Source organism: Rhinoderma darwinii, unplaced genomic scaffold (genome assembly GCF_050947455.1).
Source record: "Rhinoderma darwinii isolate aRhiDar2 unplaced genomic scaffold, aRhiDar2.hap1 Scaffold_545, whole genome shotgun sequence".
NCBI lineage: Eukaryota > Metazoa > Chordata > Amphibia > Anura > Rhinodermatidae > Rhinoderma > Rhinoderma darwinii.
The window spans coordinates 126,047-143,877 of record NW_027464095.1 but is presented as its reverse complement, the minus strand read 5'-3'; the positions used below and the strand labels follow the sequence as shown (position 1 = coordinate 143,877).

The following is a 17,831-nucleotide window of genomic DNA, read 5'->3' as shown; positions in this document are numbered from 1 at the left end:
CTACACTACCGCTAACAAAAAATAAACCGCTATTGCTATATTAATTATATATATATGTGGATATATATATAATTATATACTCCCTACCTGCCTATTCTAATAGAATAAAAGAAAGAAAGGTAGATAGAAAAAAAGATAGATGGATAGATAGATTGTATAGATAGATAGAAATCTATCTATACAGAGAATGTTTTATGAGTCTAACTGTATTTTTTTGTAACTGTAACTGTATTCTTCTGGCAGCAATTCTCCCGAGTCTCTTCTTCTCCTCAAACTGAAACAATGTTTGAGGAGAAGAAAAGAGGCAGGAGATTTACTGCCAGAAAAGTCAAAATAAAACAAATGTGGTCGCTGTGATAGGTTTTCACAGTGACCACATGTTCAGGGACCATCAGATTGGTCCCTGATACTCTGCCCAGTGCCCAGAGCTGTTGGTAACAGCGTGGGCACAGGGCTGTGTGCACGCGATCGAGTGCACACTGTTTTCTATGCAGAAATGCATGTGATCGCTGTGATTGGTTGTCACAGCGATCACATGTTCAGGGGCCAAAAGATTGACCCCTGACATTCTGCCCAGTGCCCATGGCTGTTAGCAACAGCCAGGGCATAGAGCTGTGTGCACGCGTGCACAGTCTCTGAAGTGAAAGACAGACTTGGGGTATACTAACAATGCTCAGGCAAGGATCAGATGGGTTGGGCCCTTCTTATAGTCCAGGAAATCATGTGTGTTGATGATGGTGATTTCCTACATGTGCGTGCGCTGGCCCTTTAAGAGAGGGCACGAGCGTGCGCGCGCACCCTACGGGACAGAGCAGATCGTAGCAGAAGTGAGCGCTGGCGTCTCCTGGGAAGGAGATGAGAACCAGCGCTCACAGATCCATGGCTGCGGGCGTCAGGTGAGTGGACCCGATGGCCCTGGACGCTACAGTATCCCCCCTCTTACGCCCCCTCTTCTTGGGACTAGAGCGAGAGGAGCTTCTTAAGAGCAGAGGCATCAAGGTTCTCCTCCGGCTCCCAGGACCTCTCCTCAGGACTAAAGCCTCTCCAGTCCACCAAATAGAAAGTCCTTCCTCCTACCCTCTTGCAGTCCAGGATCTCCCTCACCTCGAACACATCAGAAGAACCGCTGGGAGCAGTTGTGGAACAGGAAGTCTTGCTGTAGCAGTTCAGGACCACTGGTTTCAGGAGGGACACATGAAAGGAGTTGGGGATTCTGAGGGTAGGAGGCAGCAGCAGTTTATAGGAGACAGGGTTAATCTGTTGCCGAATCTCAAAAGGACAGAGAAACCTGGGAGCAAACTTGTATGAAGGCACCCTCAAACGAATGTTCCATGAGGACAGCCAGACTTTGGTACTTGGAAAATACTGCGGCGGCTCTCTTCTTGTATCCGCTTTTCGCTTCATGCCCGGATCTGTTGCCAAATTTACAGGAAGTCCCCAAATGCAGAGTCAGCAGCGGGTACCTGAGAAGTAGTAGACACTGGAAGAGGGACTCTAGGATGTTGACCGTATACAATGTAAAACGGAGTGGAAGTGGTGGACTCGCTTGTGTGGTTGTTGTACGAGAACTCGGCTCAAGGAAGAAGCTGTACCCAGTTATCATGCTGTAAGGAAATGAAGTGACGGAGATAATTCTCCATGATCTGGTTGATCCTCTCGACTTGCCCATTGGACCGGGGGTGATAGGCTGTGGAAAAGTCCAATATCACATCCAGGAGTTTACAGAGAGCCCTCCAGAACCTCGAGGTAAACTGAAACCCCCGATCAGACACAATGTGAAGGGCAAGCCATGCAAGCGGTAGATGTGCTGGATGAAGAGATTCGCCATTCGGGGAACAGAAGGTAGGCCGGTCAGCGGGATAAATTGTGCCATCTTCGAGAACCGGTCCACCACCACCCAGACAGTGTTGCATCCTGCTGAGGGAGGAAGGTCAGTGACAAAGTCCATCACAATGTGCTGCAAGGTGGCATTGGGTATAGGCACAGGTTGATGGAGGCCGGCAGGCTTGGAATTAGTAACCTTGTTAGAAGCACACACCGTGCAAGAAGAGACAAAGTCCACAACATCCTTGGGCAGCGTGGGCCACCAAAAGTGACGAGCAATCAGGTCTCGGGTTTTACAAACACCAGGGTGCCCAGCCAGTTTAGAACTGTGTCCCCATCGGAGAATTCTTCTCCTGCCTGCTAATCGAACAAAAGTCCTCCCCGGAGGGATGTCTCTAACCTGCAAAGGATTGGCAGTGATAATGCAGGACAGGTCTATAATAGTTTGAAGAGACTCCACCGTGTTATCCGTTTCAAATGACCTGGACAGGGCATCGGCCCTCACATTCCTGTCAGCGGCCACTCTGCGTGACAGGGATTTAGTCGTTGAGCGGACTGAAGGTAGGTGAGGTTCATGTGGTCGGTGTAGATTAGGATGGGGTGAGCTGCGCCCTCCAGCAGATGGCTCTACTTCTCCAGAGCCAATTTGATGGCCAGTAGCTCCTGATCCCCAACAGAGTAAATGCGCTCTGCAGAAGAAAAAAGTCTCGAGTAGTAGCCACATACTACTGCCTTTCCTTTGGGGCTCCTCTGGAACAGAAGTGCGCCTGCACCAACATAAGAGGCGTCCACCTCCAAAGAAAACTGTATATATACGTCAGGATGATAGAGGATTGAGGCAGAAGTAAAGGCTTTTTTGAGACTAAAAAATGTGGACTCTGCCTCTGGGGTCCACACCTTGGCGTTCACATCGTTCTTGGTAAGGGTGGAAATAGGAGATGTCAGCGATGAGACGTTTGGGATAAACTGCCGGTAGAAATTGGCAAATCCCAGGAAACGCTGTATGGACCTCAGACCTTGAGGACGTGGCCACTCCAGGACAGCTCTCACTTTCTCAGGATCCATCTTGAGACCTTGATCCGATATGATGTAGCCCAGGAAGTGCAGAGAACTCCTCTCAAAGACGCACTTCTCCAGCTTGGCGTATAAATATCAGCTTGGGGAGAAAATCAAAATATCATCGAGATAAACAACAACACAGATATAGAGGAGATCTCGGAAGATATCATTAACGAGTTCCTGAAACACTGCGGGAGCGTTACACAGTCCGAAGGGCATCACTACGTATTTGTAGTGCCCGTCACGGGTGTTAAATGCTGTCTTCCATTCGTCACACTGGCGGACCGGAGCGGAAGTGAGATGGGGACCAGCGCTCACAGATCCATGGCTGTGGGCGTCAGGAGGTGAGTGGAACCGACGGCCCCTGGCCATAGATGCTACATGTGAGTAAACTCGCTAATATACATTCCCGTCCCCCTTGGTGCTGTTTCTGAGATTTTCATAGATTTTTATAGCGCTGATGAGGAACCGGAAGTCTAGTTGTACAGTCTTCTTTGGTGACGACACGACTCTTCGTCATATGATCGGCCCCGCTGTACTCTATGTACTCGCTGTACTACTGCTCGTGCAGTATACGGAGCACAGCGCCGCTCTCTGAGAGGTTCCTCTGAGAGGTTCCTGTTGTTTCTCCTTTGCTTTATCCAATGCTAAAAACTAATAATGATTTTTTTATTTTTTTTAAATGCAAGCCCCTCAGTTGGAGTCACTGGGACCCAACACTAGAATTTCATCTGATTTGACAGATTATGGCACAATTTTCTATGGGGAATTTATGGTGGTTATTTTGATATTCCCATACTGTTTTTTGTCACAGACCACCTACCTAAACATTGCTACAGACAAATCCACCTCTTCATGGTAAAGGTATTCTTTAATGTCAGTGCTGTCTTACAGCAGGATAATGCCCCCGCCACACTGCAAAAATCGTTCAGGACTGATGTGAGGAACATGGCAAAGAGTTCAAGGTGTTGACCTGGCCTCCATATTCTTAATTCAATCAATCATCTGTGAGATGTGCTGGAAAAACAAATCCAATCCATGGAGACCCCTACTCACAACTTACAGGACTTAACCCCTTAATGACGAAGCCTAGGTTGGGCCTTAAGGCTCAGAGCCCATTTGTCTAATCTGACATTATCTAAGGGGAGACATTTCCTCAACCTGTTGCAGGAAAATTTTATGGGCCAGTTTGTGGAAGACCCAACTAGAGGTGAAGCTCTGTTGGATCTGGTCATTTCTAATAATGCAGATCTTGTTGGGAACGTCAATGTTCGTGAAAACCTCGGTAACAGTGATCACAATATAGTTACATTTACCTATACTGTAAAAAACAAACACAGGCTGGGAGGGCAAAAACATTTAATTTTAAGAAAGCCAATTTCCCCAGGATGAAGGCGGCAATTCAGGATATAGACTGGGAAGAACTAATGTCAAATAATGGGACAAATGATAAATGGGAGATTTTCAAATCTACTTTGGGTTATTATAGTGCAAAATGTATTCCTATAGGTAACAAGTATAAACGACTCAAATTAAACCCCACATGGCTTACACCTTCTGTGAAAGGGGCAATACATGACAAAAAAAGGGCATTTAAAAAATACAAATCTGAGGGTACGTCTGAAGCCTTTGTAAAATATAAAGAGCTTAATAAAATCTGTAAAAATGTAATAAAATTAGCAAAAATACAAAATGAAAGGCAGGTGGCCAAGGATAGTAAAACAAATCCCAAAAAATTCTTCAAGTATATAAATGCTAAAAAGCCAAGGTCTGAACATGTAGGACCCCTAGATAATGGTAATGGGGAGTTGATCACAGGGGATCAAGAGAAGGCAGAGTTACTAAATGGGTTCTTTAGCTCTGTATATACAACTGAAGAAAGAGCAGCTGATGTAGCCGCTGCCAGTGCTGTTAATATATCAGTTGATATACGGAATTGGATGAATGTAGAGATGGTCCAAGCTAAATTAAATAAAATAAATGTGCACAAGGCCCCGGGACCAGATGGGATACACCCTAGAATTCTTAAAGTGCTTAGTTCAGTTATTTCTGTCCCCCTTTTCATAATATTCAGAGAATCTCTAGTGACTGGTATAGTGCCAAGGGACTGGTGCAGCGCAAATGTGGTGCCTATTTTCAAAAAGGGCTCTAGGTCTTCCCCGGGTAATTATAGACCAGTAAGCTTAACATCCATCGTGGGGAAAATGTTTGAGGGGCTATTGAGGGACTATATACAGGATTATGTGACAAAAAATAGCATTATAAGTGACAGCCAGCACGGTTTTACTAAGGACAGAAGTTGTCAAACTAACCTAATCTGTTTTTATGAAGAGGTGAGCAGAAGTCTAGACACAGGGGCCACTGTGGATATAGTGTTTATATGAAGAGGTGAGCAGAAGCCTAGACAGAGGGGCCGCTGTGGATATAGTGTTTATATGAAGAGGTGAGCAGAAGCCTAGACACAGGGGCCGCTGTGGATTTAGTGTTTTTGGACTTTGCAAAGGCATTTGACACTGTCCCCCATAGACGCCTAATGGGTAAATTAAGGACTATAGGTTTAGAAAATATAGTTTGTAATTGGATTGAGAATTGGCTCAAGGACCTTATCCAGAGAGTTGTGGTCAATGATTCCTTCTCTGAATGGTCCCCGGTTATAAGTGGTGTACCCCAGGGTTCAGTGCTGTGACCACTATTATTCAACTTATTTATTAATGATATAGAGCAGGGGATTAATAGCACTATTTCTATGTTTGCAGATGACACCAAGCTATGTAATATAGTTCAGTATATGGAAGATGTTCATGAATTGCAGGCAGATTTAAACAAACTAAGTGTTTGGGCATCCACTTGGCAGATGAAGTTTAATGTAGATAAATGTAAAGTTATGCATCTGGGTACGAACAACCTGCAAGCATCATATGTCCTAGGGGGAGCTACACTGGGGGAGTCACTTGATGAGAAGGATCTGGGTGTACTTGTAAATCATAAACTAAATAACAGCATGCAGTGTCAATCAGCTGCTTCAAAGGCCAGCAGGATATTGTCGTGTATTAAAAGAGGCATGGACTCACGGGACAGGGATGTAATATTGCCACTTTACAAAGCATTAGTGAGGCCTCATCTAGAATATGCAGTTCAGTTCTGGGCTCCAGTTCATAGAAAGGATGCCCTGGAGTTGGAAAAAATACAAAGAAGAGCAACGAAGCTAATTAGGGGCATGGAGAATTTAAGTTATGAGGAAAGATTAAAAGAATTAAACCTATTTAGCCTTGAAAAAAGACGACTAAGGGGGGACATGATTAATTTATATAAATATATTAATGGCACATACAAAAAATATGGTGAAATTCTGTTCCATGTAAAACCCCCTCAAAAAACAAGGGGGCACTCCCTCCGTCTGGAGAAAAAAAGGTTCAACCTGCAGAGGCGACAAGCCTTCTTTACTGTGAGAGCTGTGAATCTATGGAATAGCCTACCGCAGGAGCTGGTCACTGCAGGGACAGTAGATGGCTTTAAAAAAGGGTTAGATAATTTCCTAGAACAAAAAAGTATTAGCTCCTACGTGTAGAAATTTTTTCCTTCCCTTTTCCCGTCCCTTGGTTGAACTTGATGGACATGTGTCTTTTTCAGCCGTACTAACTATGTAACTATGTAACTATGACATGTGTCACTTTATGTGGTAATAACTTTGGAATGCCTTTATTTATCCAAGTGATTCTGAGACTGTTTTCTGGTGACACATTGAACTTTATGTTAGTGGTAAAATTTGGTTGATACATTCAGTGAAAAACAAAAAATTACAGAAAATGTGGTGTAAGGCAGATGGTTATACCACACTAAATAGTTATTAATTAACAATTTGTTTTTTTAAATAAAGGACTTAATATTGAAAAAAGTTGTTTTTTTTACAACTGTTTTTTTTTTGTCTCACTAGGTGACTTGAAGTCAGGAATCCCTGATCGCTATTCTAATACACTGACAGCAAACCTAAGGCAGGACAAACTAGACTTCCGTAGATGATAAACCCGGAGGCCATTGTTAGGCCTCCTGTTGCCATAACATGATGGAATAGAACGTCAAGGAGCAGGAAGGGGTTAAAGGATCTGCTAACGTCTTGGTGCCAGATACCACAGAACACTTTTAAAGATCTTCTGAAATCCATGTCCCAACGGGTCAGAGCTATTATGGCAGCACGAGGAGGACTACACAAGGCAGGTGGTTTTAATGTTATGTCTGGATGGTGTATATGTTAGTAATTAATTTCTATTAATTTGTACATTGATGGAAATTAGGGTATGTTCACACGCAAACTCAAAAATATCTGAAAATACAGAGCTGTTTTCAAGGTATTCAGCGTTTTTTTACGGCCGTTTTTGGAGCTGTTTTCAATATTGTCTAGGAAAAACGGCTCCAAAAGCGGCCCAAGAAGTGACTTGCACTTCTTTTGTGAACATACCCTAAAAAAAGAGTAATTTTTCTGTGCTTTTTATTTTTACAATATATATCAATCACCCTAAATATTGTAATCTTGGGGCCTACATTGCTCCTATGTAAACATGGGAACACCACCATTCTCACCAGTTTTAAGGCGTAATGTAAGTCTTAGGCCAAAATGTAGTAGTAGTCGAAACGCCAATCCAACCGAGATGGAATATGAAATATCCAAGATAGAAGGGAGTCCCAGGCATAAAATAAGATAAGATAACTTTATTAATCCCCGAAGGGAAATTCCAGTATCACATAAATGGATTCTGGGAAACGGCATCAGGGATCTTTTATTATTAGGTCTCTGTGCAGATTGAGATTCTGGCGTCCAAGGTGAAGATGATGAAGAAGACTAGGTGGTACTGTAGACAAAACAAAAAATAATCAGACCAGACGATAATCACTCAGCAATATACTGGTGCCGAAGCTCCAGCCATGATTTCACAAAAATACTATAGATGTCAGTGATCATATCTGTACTGCTGGTGTTTCTTCTGTACCACAGCTGTTGGTACTTATCTCCTGCTCTTTCTTTGAAAGGCATGGACGCGGCACAAGGGACAGCGTGGATTTGTCGGGATCCAATGTGCAATACAAGGCAGATGGAATATGTGAGAACATGGCAGAACGGTGACTTGCTCTCCAATCTCATAGTCCTCTAGGCATATAGTGCAGGACTGGATGTCTTCGTTTTCAGTAAAAGTTCGAGATGGGAGTCTATCAATCTGCCTGCCTCTCCTGCCTCGCCGACGTTGTCTTCTCTGCACAGGTCTGCTGTCTGTGGTCTCTGTTGTCGACTGTTGGTTGGGAAGCAGCTGACTGGTGCTTGGTGTTGGCTCCACCAGCCTGTTAGATGTTTGCTGAGGAGATCTGCTTCCTTCTCTGGACGGCTGCAGGTTTGGTAGCGGCTCACTGGTGCTGGGGTCTTGTGTTGGTTCCTCCAGCCTTTCGGATCTCTCCTGAGTAGTTGATGGAGTAGACGCAGGCTGGGATTCTCCAGAAATTCTGAGCTCGGTCGCACTATTAATACGACGGCCACTTGTCGTTTCAGACTGTTCTATTGGCTCAGATCGTAATGGGGACCGGCTTCTGTCCGCTCCGTCTTGCTGCAACCTACGGCGCGGTGGAACTTGACCACGTCTTCGTCTCCTGTCAGGGACATTGTCATGGTCTTCATCCTGCTCCACACTCTGACGCCTTCTATGTCCAGATCTTAATCTTCCATCAGCAATGCCTAGATGTGAAACAATGTGTATAACATATATTAATTATGTACAGAAAAAATGGGAAAAAAGATCAATACCAGACATTTCCTATGGACTCGCGTGGCCTTCTTTCTAGAGGAAAGCTCCCATGTTTTTCTTATCTTGGACAACCGTTTTGATACTATGAATATATACACAGTCGAGTCACATTATTATAGCTACTACTAATATCCAGAGTAACCGGCGTGTGCAGCACGGACAGCAGTAGACGGGCTGGGAGTGACTCAATAAGGTGCTGGTCAGTGGTCTCATATGTGGAGCCTCGCTGACTCCATACATCCCACATTTACTGGAGGGTGCGTGGGGGAGGATCCATAAAGCGAACAACACGATTGACGTGGTCCCACAGATGCTCAATTGGGTTCAAGTCTGGAGAAATAGGGGGCCAGGGAAGTACTTGGAAGTCTTGGTCGTGCTCTTCCAACCACTGTCGGGCATTTATAGTCGTGTGACATGTCGCATTGTCTTGCTTTAAGATTCCATTTGCTCCAGGGAAGACAATCAGCATGTATGGTGGATGTGATCTGTAACGATGGATTCATATCTAAATCGGTTCAGAGCCTTCCATATGGATGAGTGGCCCAGAGAATGCCATGGAAAAATACCCCAGGCGCTGACGTCGCCGCCAGCTTTTTCCAGCAATGGTTGTAAAGTCCATCCTTTCGATGAAGCAGAAAACGTGATTTATCGGAGAAGACAACCCTTTGCCAATCATCGGTGCTCTGAGACCAATACTGCCGTGCAAATTGAAGCCATTTTTTCTGATGCACCTTTGTTACATAGGAGCAGTGACCATCCGTCGGGTTCGGAGCCCCATACGCAGTCGGGTTCGCTGAACTGTTGTATTAGACACACGTCTGGTAGCCAACGTTCACCTCTCAAATACATGGCACGTGGTGCTCTGCAGTTTCCATGTCCGTTATTCCCAATGATGCCATTTGTCCACTCACGATACACTGTCACCACAGCAGCACGCGAACAGTTCACAAACTGCGCTGTTTGAGAAATACCGCCGCCCTTGGTCCGAAAGCCAATAATCATCCCTTTTTGCAACTGAAAAACGGTGCATTTTTTGCGGACGCAAAACGGACACGTTTGTGTGAAACTAGTCTAAATGTATCTGATATAACAAGTTCCACTTACCTTGATTTATCCGGGAACTTTCGTCTATTGCAAGCTGCAAGAGTTCTCGGTAACTCATTGTTCCTTGTAGCAGGCGGCTTGATGTTTAAATTCAGGAACAATGGAAAAACGGGATTCCTCAAATAAGAGGGAATCTACCACGATGTTCAGAAGTTGCACTGGTGTTTAAGTGCCCTGAACAGATGATGTAGTAGTCGCTTTGTAGCACAAATTCGCTCTTTGAAAAACCAAGTGAAGTTTCAGCATCAGCATCAACTCGAGATATGGCACTGATGTGACCGCGCTTGGGGTCCTTAGAACTTCACGCCATTGTGATGTCACTGCTATAGATGCCACACCCTCCATTGTTCTGATGACATCACTGCCTGCAGTGATGTCATAATGCTTACGGTATGTCATAAACGGTCCCCTGCTCTGCATTATACCAATCACTGCAGCAAAGCCTCCAAATAAAAAACATAAATATATATTAAATTTTTTTATATTTACATATTGCAGCTGAAAATCTCTAATATTTGTTTAGTAAATGTTTCTCTATAATTGTTTAGTAAATGTTGTAGCACACAATTCATCTAAGTAAAAGTCTTAGTAACAGATTACCACAATGGAGAGGTGGAAATGTAACTTTATTTTTCTAAAACTAGATGATTCTGGAGTAAATAAGAATCCTTTATAACCTAAAGAGGTTGTCTGGTATAAGAAACCCATTGTAAATACCCTATTGGGGAATTCTAAGTTAAGAAAGGACAAGTCTCTTATTGATTTCACTGTGTAATGCTTAGTTTCTCCTGTGGTGGCGCTGCAGGGGAATTCAACACTTCTCAAGTTCCATCACAGATTAAATCTGATCACTGGGGTCACAATCAGCGACATTAAGCTGCACTATCTGGAAGTACAAATTACACTGAGACTAAGACTTACTAAGACTAAGTCTCTAAGACTTACTAAGACTTTTACTTAGATGAATTGTGTGCTACAACATTTACTAAACAATTATAGAGAAACATTTACTAAACAAATATTAGAGATTTTCAGCTGCAATATGTAAATATAAAAAAATGTAATATATATTTATTTTTTTATTTGGAGGCTTTGCTGCAGTGATTGGTATAATGCAGAGCAGGGGACCGTTTATGACATACCGTAAGCATTATGACATCACTGCAGGCAGTGATGTCATCAGAACAATGGAGGGTGTGGCATCTATAGCAGTGACATCACAATGGCGTGAAGTTCTAAGGACCCCAAGCGCGGTCACATCAGTGCCATATCTCGAGTTGATGCTGATGCTGAAACTTCACTTGGTTTTTCAAAGAGCAAATTTGTGCTACAAAGCGACTACTACATCATCTGTTCAGGGCACTTAAACACCAGTGCAACTTCTGAACATCGTGGTAGATTCCCTCTTATTTGAGGAATCCCGTTTTTCCATTGTTCCTGAATTTAAACATCAAGCCGCCTGCAACAAGGAACAATGAGTTACCGAGAACTCTTGCAGCTTGCAATAGACGAAAGTTCCCGGATAAATCAAGGTAAGTGGAACTTGTTATATCAGATACATTTAGGCTAGTTTCACACAAACGTGTCCGTTTTGCGTCCGCAAAAAATGCACCGTTTTTCAGTTGCAAAAAGGGATGATTATTGGCTTTCGGACCAAGGGCGGCGGTATTTCTCAAACAGCGCAGTTTGTGAACTGTTCGCGTGCTGCTGTGGTGACAGTGTATCGTGAGTGGACAAATGGCATCATTGGGAATAACGGACATGGAAACTGCAGAGCACCACGTGCCATGTATTTGAGAGGTGAACGTTGGCTACCAGACGTATGTCTAATACAACAGTTCAGCGAACCCGACTGCGTATGGGGCTCCGAACCCGACGGATGGTCACTGCTCCTATGTAACAAAGGTGCATCAGAGAAAATGGCTTCAATTTGCACGGCAGTATTGGTCTCAGAGCACCGATGATTGGCAAAGGGTTGTCTTCTCCGATAAATCAAGTTTTCTGCTTCATCGAAAGGATGGACTTTACAACCATTGCTGGAAAAAGCTGGCGGCGACGTCAGCGCCTGGGGTATTTTTCCATGGCATTCTCTGGGCCACTCATCCATATGGAAGGCTCTGAACCGATTTAGATATGAATCCATCGTTACAGATCACATCCACCATACATGCTGATTGTCTTCCCTGGAGCAAATGGAATCTTAAAGCAAGACAATGCGACATGTCACACGACTATAAATGCCCGACAGTGGTTGGAAGAGCACGACCAAGACTTCCAAGTACTTCCCTGGCCCCCTATTTCTCCAGACTTGAACCCAATTGAGCATCTGTGGGACCACGTCAATCGTGTTGTTCGCTTTATGGATCCTCCCCCACGCACCCTCCAGTAAATGTGGGATGTATGGAGTCAGCGAGGCTCCACATATGAGACCACTTACCAGCACCTTATTGAGTCACTCCCAGCCCGTCTACTGCTGTCCGTGCTGCACACGCCGGTTACTCTGGATATTAGTAGTAGTTATAATAATGTGACTCGACTGTGTATATATTCATAGTATTAAAACGGTTGTCCAAGATTAGAAAGACATGGGAGCTTTCCTCTAGAAAGAAGGCCACGCGAGTCCATAGGAAATGTCTGGTATTGATCTTTTTTCCCATTTTTTCTGTACATAATTAATATATGTTATACACATTGTTTCACATCTAGGCATTGCTGATGGAAGATTAAGATCTGGACATAGAAGGCGTCAGAGTGTGGAACAGGATGAAGACCATGACAATGTCCCCGACAGGAGACGAAGACGTGGTCAAGTTCCACCGCGCCGTAGGTTGCAGCAAGACGGAGCGGACAGAAGCCGGTCCCCATTACGATCTGAGCCAATAGAACAGTCTGAAACGACAAGTGGCCGTCGTATTAATAGTGCGACCGAGCTCAGAATTTCTGGAGAATCCCAGCCTGCGTCTACTCCATCAACTACTCAGGAGAGATCCGAAAGGCTGGAGGAACCAACACAAGACCCCAGCACCAGTGAGCCGCTACCAAACCTGCAGCCGTCCAGAGAAGGAAGCATATCTCCTCAGCAAACATCTAACAGGCTGGTGGAGCCAACACCAAGCACCAGTCAGCTGCTTCCCAACCAACAGTCGACAACAGAGACCACAGACAGCAGACCTGTGCAGAGAAGACAACGTCGGCGAGGCAGGAGAGGCAGGCAGATTGATAGACTCCCATCTCGAACCTTTACTGAAAACGAAGACATCCAGTCCTGCACTATATGCCTAGAGGACTATGAGATTGGAGAGCAAGTCACCGTTCTGCCATGTTCTCACATATTCCATCTGCCTTGTATTGCACATTGGATCCCGACAAATCCACGCTGTCCCTTGTGCCGCGTCCATGCCTTTCAAAGAAAGAGGAGGAGATAAGTACCAACAGCTGTGGTGCAGAAGAAACACCAGCAGTACAGGTATGATCACTGACATCTATAGTATTTTTGTGAAATCATGGCTGGAGCTTCGGCACCAGTATATTGCTGAGTGATTATCGTCTGGTCTGATTATTTTTTGTTTTGTCTACAGTACCACCTAGTCTTCTTCATCATCTTCACCTTGGACGCCAGAATCTCAATCTGCACAGAGACCTAATAATAAAAGATCCCTGATGCCGTTTCCCAGAATCCATTTATGTGATACTGGAATTTCCCTTCGGGGATTAATAAAGTTATCTTATCTTATTTTATGCCTGGGACTCCCTTCTATTTTGGATATTTCATATTCCATCTCGGTTGGATTGGCGTTTCGACTACTACTACATTTTGGCCTAAGACTTACATTACGCCTTAAAACTGGTGAGAATGGTGGCGTTCCCATGTTTACATAGGAGCAATGTAGGCCCCAAGATTACAATATTTAGGGTGATTGATATATATTGTAAAAATAAAAATCACAGAAAAAATACTCTTTTTTTAGGGTATGTTCACAAAAGAAGTGCAAGTCACTTATGGGCCGCTTTTGGAGCCGTTTTTCCTAGACAATATTGAAAACAGCTCCAAAAACGGCCGTAAAAAACGCTGAAAACCTTGAAAACAGCTCTGTATTTTCAGATATTTTTGAGTTTGCGCGTGAACATACCCTAATTTCCATCAATGTACAAATGAATAGAAATTAATTACTAACATATACACCATCCAGACATAACATTAAAACCACCTGCCTTGTGTAGTCCTCCTCGTGCTGCCATAATAGCTCTGACCCGTTGGGACATGGATTTCAGAAGATCTTTAAAAGTGTCCTGTGGTATCTGGCACCAAGACGTTAGCAGATCCTTTAACCCCTTCCTGCTCCTTGACGTTCTATTCCATCATGTTATGGCAACAGGAGGCCTAACAATGGCCTCCGGGTTTGTCATCTACGGAAGCCTAGTTTGTCCTGCCTTAGGTTTGCTGTCAGTGAGTAACTGACAACACTTTTACACTGCACTACGCATGTAGTGCAGTGTATTAGAATAGCGATCAGGGATTCCTGACTTCAAGTCACCTAGTGAGACAAAAAAAAAACACTTGTATAAAAAAACTTTTTTCAATATTAAGTCCTTTATTTAAAAAAACAAATTGTTAACTAATAACTATTTTGTGTGTTATAACCATCTGCCTTACACCACATTTTCTGTAATTTTTTCTGTTTTTCACTGAATGTATCAACCAAATTTTACCACTAACATAAAGTTCAATGTGTCACCAGAAAACAGTCTCAGAATCACTTGGATAAATAAAGGCATTCCAAAGTTATTATTACCACATAAAGTGGCACATGTCATAGTTACATAGTTACATAGTTAGTACGGCTGAAAAAAGACACATGTCCATCAAGTTCAACCAAGGGACGGGAAAAGGGAAGGAAAAATTTCTACACATAGGAGCTAATACTTTTTTGTTCTAGGAAATTATCTAACCCTTTTTTAAAGCCATCTACTGTCCCTGCAGTGACCAGCTCCTGCGGTAGGCTATTCCATAGATTCTCCAGACGGAGGGAGTGTCCCCTTGTTTTTTGAGGGGGTTTTACATGGAACAGAATTTCACCATATTTTTTGTATGTGCCATTAATATATTTATATAAATTAATCATGTCCCCCCTTAGTCGTCTTTTTTCAAGGCTAAATAGGTTTAATTCTTTTAATCTTTCCTCATAACTTAAATTCTCCATGCCCCTAATTAGCTTTGTTGCTCTTCTTTGTATTTTTTCCAACTCCAGGGCATCCTTTCTATGAACTGGAGCCCAGAACTGAACTGCATATTCTAGATGAGGCCTCACTAATGCTTTGTAAAGTGGTAATATTACATCCCTGTCCCGCGAGTCCATGTCTCTTTTAATACACGACAATATCCTGCTGGCCTTTGAAGCAGCTGATTGACACTGCATGCTGTTATTGAGTTTATGATTTACAAGTACACCCAGATCCTTCTCAACAAGTGACTCCCCCAGTGTAGCTCCCCCTAGGACATATGATGCATGCAGGTTGTTCGTACCCAGATGCATAACTTTACATTTATCTACATTAAACTTCATCTGCCAAGTGGACGCCCAAACACTTAGTTTGTTTAAATCTGCCGCAATTCATGAACATCTTCCATAGACTGAACTATATTATATAGCTTGGTGTCATCTGCAAAAATAGAAATAGTGCTATTAATCCCATCCTCTATATCATTAATAAATAAGTTGAATAATAGTGGTCCCAGCACTGAACCCTGGGGTACACCACTTATTACCGGGGACCATTCAGAGTAGGAATCATTGACCACAACTCTCTGGATACGGTCCTTGAGCCAATTCTCAATCCAATTACAAACTATATTTTCTAAACCTATAGTCCTTAATTTACCCATTAGGCGTCTATGGGGGACAGTGTCAAATGCCTTTGCAAAGTCCAAAAACACTAAATCCACAGCGGCCCCTCTGTCTAGACTTCTGCTCACCTCTTCATATAATCACTATATCCACAGCGGCCCCTCTGTCTAGGCTTCTGCTCACCTCTTCATATAAACACTATATCCACAGCGGCCCCTCTGTCTAGACTTCTGCTCACCTCTTCATAAAAACAGATTAGGTTAGTTTGACAACTTCTGTCCTTAGTAAAACCGTGCTGGCTGTCACTTATAATACTATTTATTGTCACATAATCCTGTATATAGTCCCTCAATAGCCCCTCAAACATTTTCCCCACGATGGATGTTAAGCTTACTGGTCTATAATTACCCGGGGAAGACCTAGAGCCCTTTTTGAAAATAGGCACCACATTTGCCCTGCGCCAGTCCCTTGGCACTATTCCAGTCACTAGAGATTCTCTGAATATTATGAAAAGGGGGACAGAAATAACTGAACTAAGCTCTTTAAGAATTCTAGCGTGTATCCCATCTGGTCCGGGGCCTTGTGCACATTTATTTTATTTAATTTAGCTTGGACAATATCTACATTCATCCAATTCAATATATCAACTGATATATTAACAGCACTGGCACCGGCTACATCAGCTGCTCTTTCTTCTGTTGTATATACAGAGCAAAAGAACCCATTCAGTAACTCTGCCTTCTCTTGATCTTCTATGACCAACTCCCCATTACCACTATCTAGGGGTCCTACATGTTCAGACCTTGGCTTTTTAGCATTTATATACTTGAAGAATTTTTTGGGATTTGTTTTACTATCCTTGGCCACCTGCCTTTCATTTTGTATTTTTGCTAATTTTATTACATTTTTACAGATTTTATTAAGCTCTTTATATTTTACAAAGGCTTCAGACGTACCCTCAGATTTGTATTTTTTAAATGCCCTTTTTTTGTCGTGTATTGCCCCTTTCACAGAAGGTGTAAGCCATGTGGGATTTAATTTTAGTCGTTTATACTTGTTACCTATAGGAATAAATTTTGCACTATAATAACCCAAAGTAGATTTGAAAATCTCCCATTTATCATTTGTCCCATTATTTGACATTAGTTCTTCCCAGTCTATATCCTGAATTGCCGCCTTCATCCTGGGGAAATTGGCTTTCTTAAAATTAAATGTTTTTGCCCTCCCAGCCTGTGTTTGTTTTTTACAGTATAGGTAAAATGTAACTATATTGTGATCACTGTTACCGAGGTTTTCACGAACATTGACGTTCCCAACAAGCTCTGCATTATTAGAAATGACCAGATCCAACAGAGCTTCACCTCTAGTAGGGTCTTCCACAAACTGGCCTATAAAATTTTCCTGCAACAGCTTGAGGAAATGTCTCCCCTTAGAAAATGTCAGATTAGACAAATGGGCTCTGAGCCTTAAGGCCCAACCTAGGCTTCGTCATTAAGGGGTTAAGTCCTGTAAGTTGTGAGTAGGGGTCTCCATGGATTGGATTTGTTTTTCCAGCACATCTATCAGATGATCGATTGAATTAAGAATATGGAGGCCAGCTGTCACGGACACTGGGTTTGTGGACGCACTAGGCCGCTCCACCGTAGCGGGGAGGCAGCTGACCAGGTCACAGTCTATGTGAAAGTAAGATGGCAGACAGTAATGCTTAGCTACCTGAAATAGTCCGGGCGGTGGCTGTGGCTTCAGCACGGATGGAGGCAGGTGCGGAAAGTGGCGCCAGACGTGGCGGGCAGTATCCGATGAGCAGATGGCACTTGACGTGGCAGAAGACACTTGACGTGGCAGATGGCACTTGATGTGGCAGATGGCACTTGACGTGGCAGATGGCACTTGACGTGGCAGATGACACTTGAACACGGGTAGGCACAGGAACAATGCGGAATACAGGAACGGTAATAGGGCATGGGTAACAGCGGGAACGGGAGACACTAAGGGACCATTTGCAAGACAGACTGGGAAAGACTAACAACGCTCAGGCAAGGATCAGAAGGGCTGGGGCATTCTTATAGAGCAGGAAGTCATGTGGGTTAATGATCATTGTTTTCATGTGCGCGCGCTGGCCCTTACGGGACCCAGCCGGATGGAGCGGAAGCGAGCGCTGGCCTCTCCTAGGAGGGAGACGGAGGCCAGCGCTCACAGATCCATAGCT

The 17,831-nt window shown here is 43.6% G+C and overlaps 2 protein-coding genes across 2 annotated transcripts; one reads left to right on the top strand and one right to left on the bottom strand.

Annotated features, from left to right (window-relative positions):
• Positions 1-7,641: 7,641 nt before the first annotated feature.
• Positions 7,642-10,030, bottom strand: LOC142722938 (uncharacterized). Its single transcript, XM_075848922.1, has 2 exons — positions 9,777-10,030; positions 7,642-8,602 (listed from the first exon to the last, which is right to left on the bottom strand). The coding sequence occupies exons 1-2, from the start codon at positions 9,832-9,834 to the stop codon at positions 7,884-7,886; spliced, it is 777 nt and encodes a 258-aa protein (XP_075705037.1). The 5' UTR covers positions 9,835-10,030; the 3' UTR covers positions 7,642-7,883.
• A 970-nt stretch (positions 10,031-11,000) lies between these two features.
• Positions 11,001-13,444, top strand: LOC142722939 (uncharacterized). The gene is made up of 3 exons (XM_075848923.1): positions 11,001-11,308; positions 12,483-13,242; positions 13,355-13,444. Exons 1-2 carry the CDS (start codon positions 11,251-11,253, stop codon positions 13,199-13,201), a joined length of 777 nt encoding a protein of 258 aa, XP_075705038.1. The 5' UTR covers positions 11,001-11,250; the 3' UTR covers positions 13,202-13,242; positions 13,355-13,444.
• Positions 13,445-17,831: the final 4,387 nt, after the last annotated feature.

What these genes read in the sequence shown, in the direction of transcription:
- LOC142722938 (XM_075848922.1), bottom strand. Translation starts at nt 9,834, where the DNA reads ATGAGTTACCGAGAACTCTTGCAGCTTGCAATAGACGAAAGTTCCCGG. An exon ending in AAGTTCCCGGATAAATCAAG is followed by an intron (nt 8,603 to 9,776) that starts GTAAGTGGAACT and finishes TTTCACATCTAG; the next exon opens with GCATTGCTGATGGAAGATTA.
- LOC142722939 (XM_075848923.1), top strand. Translation starts at nt 11,251, where the DNA reads ATGAGTTACCGAGAACTCTTGCAGCTTGCAATAGACGAAAGTTCCCGG. An exon ending in AAGTTCCCGGATAAATCAAG is followed by an intron (nt 11,309 to 12,482) that starts GTAAGTGGAACT and finishes TTTCACATCTAG; the next exon opens with GCATTGCTGATGGAAGATTA.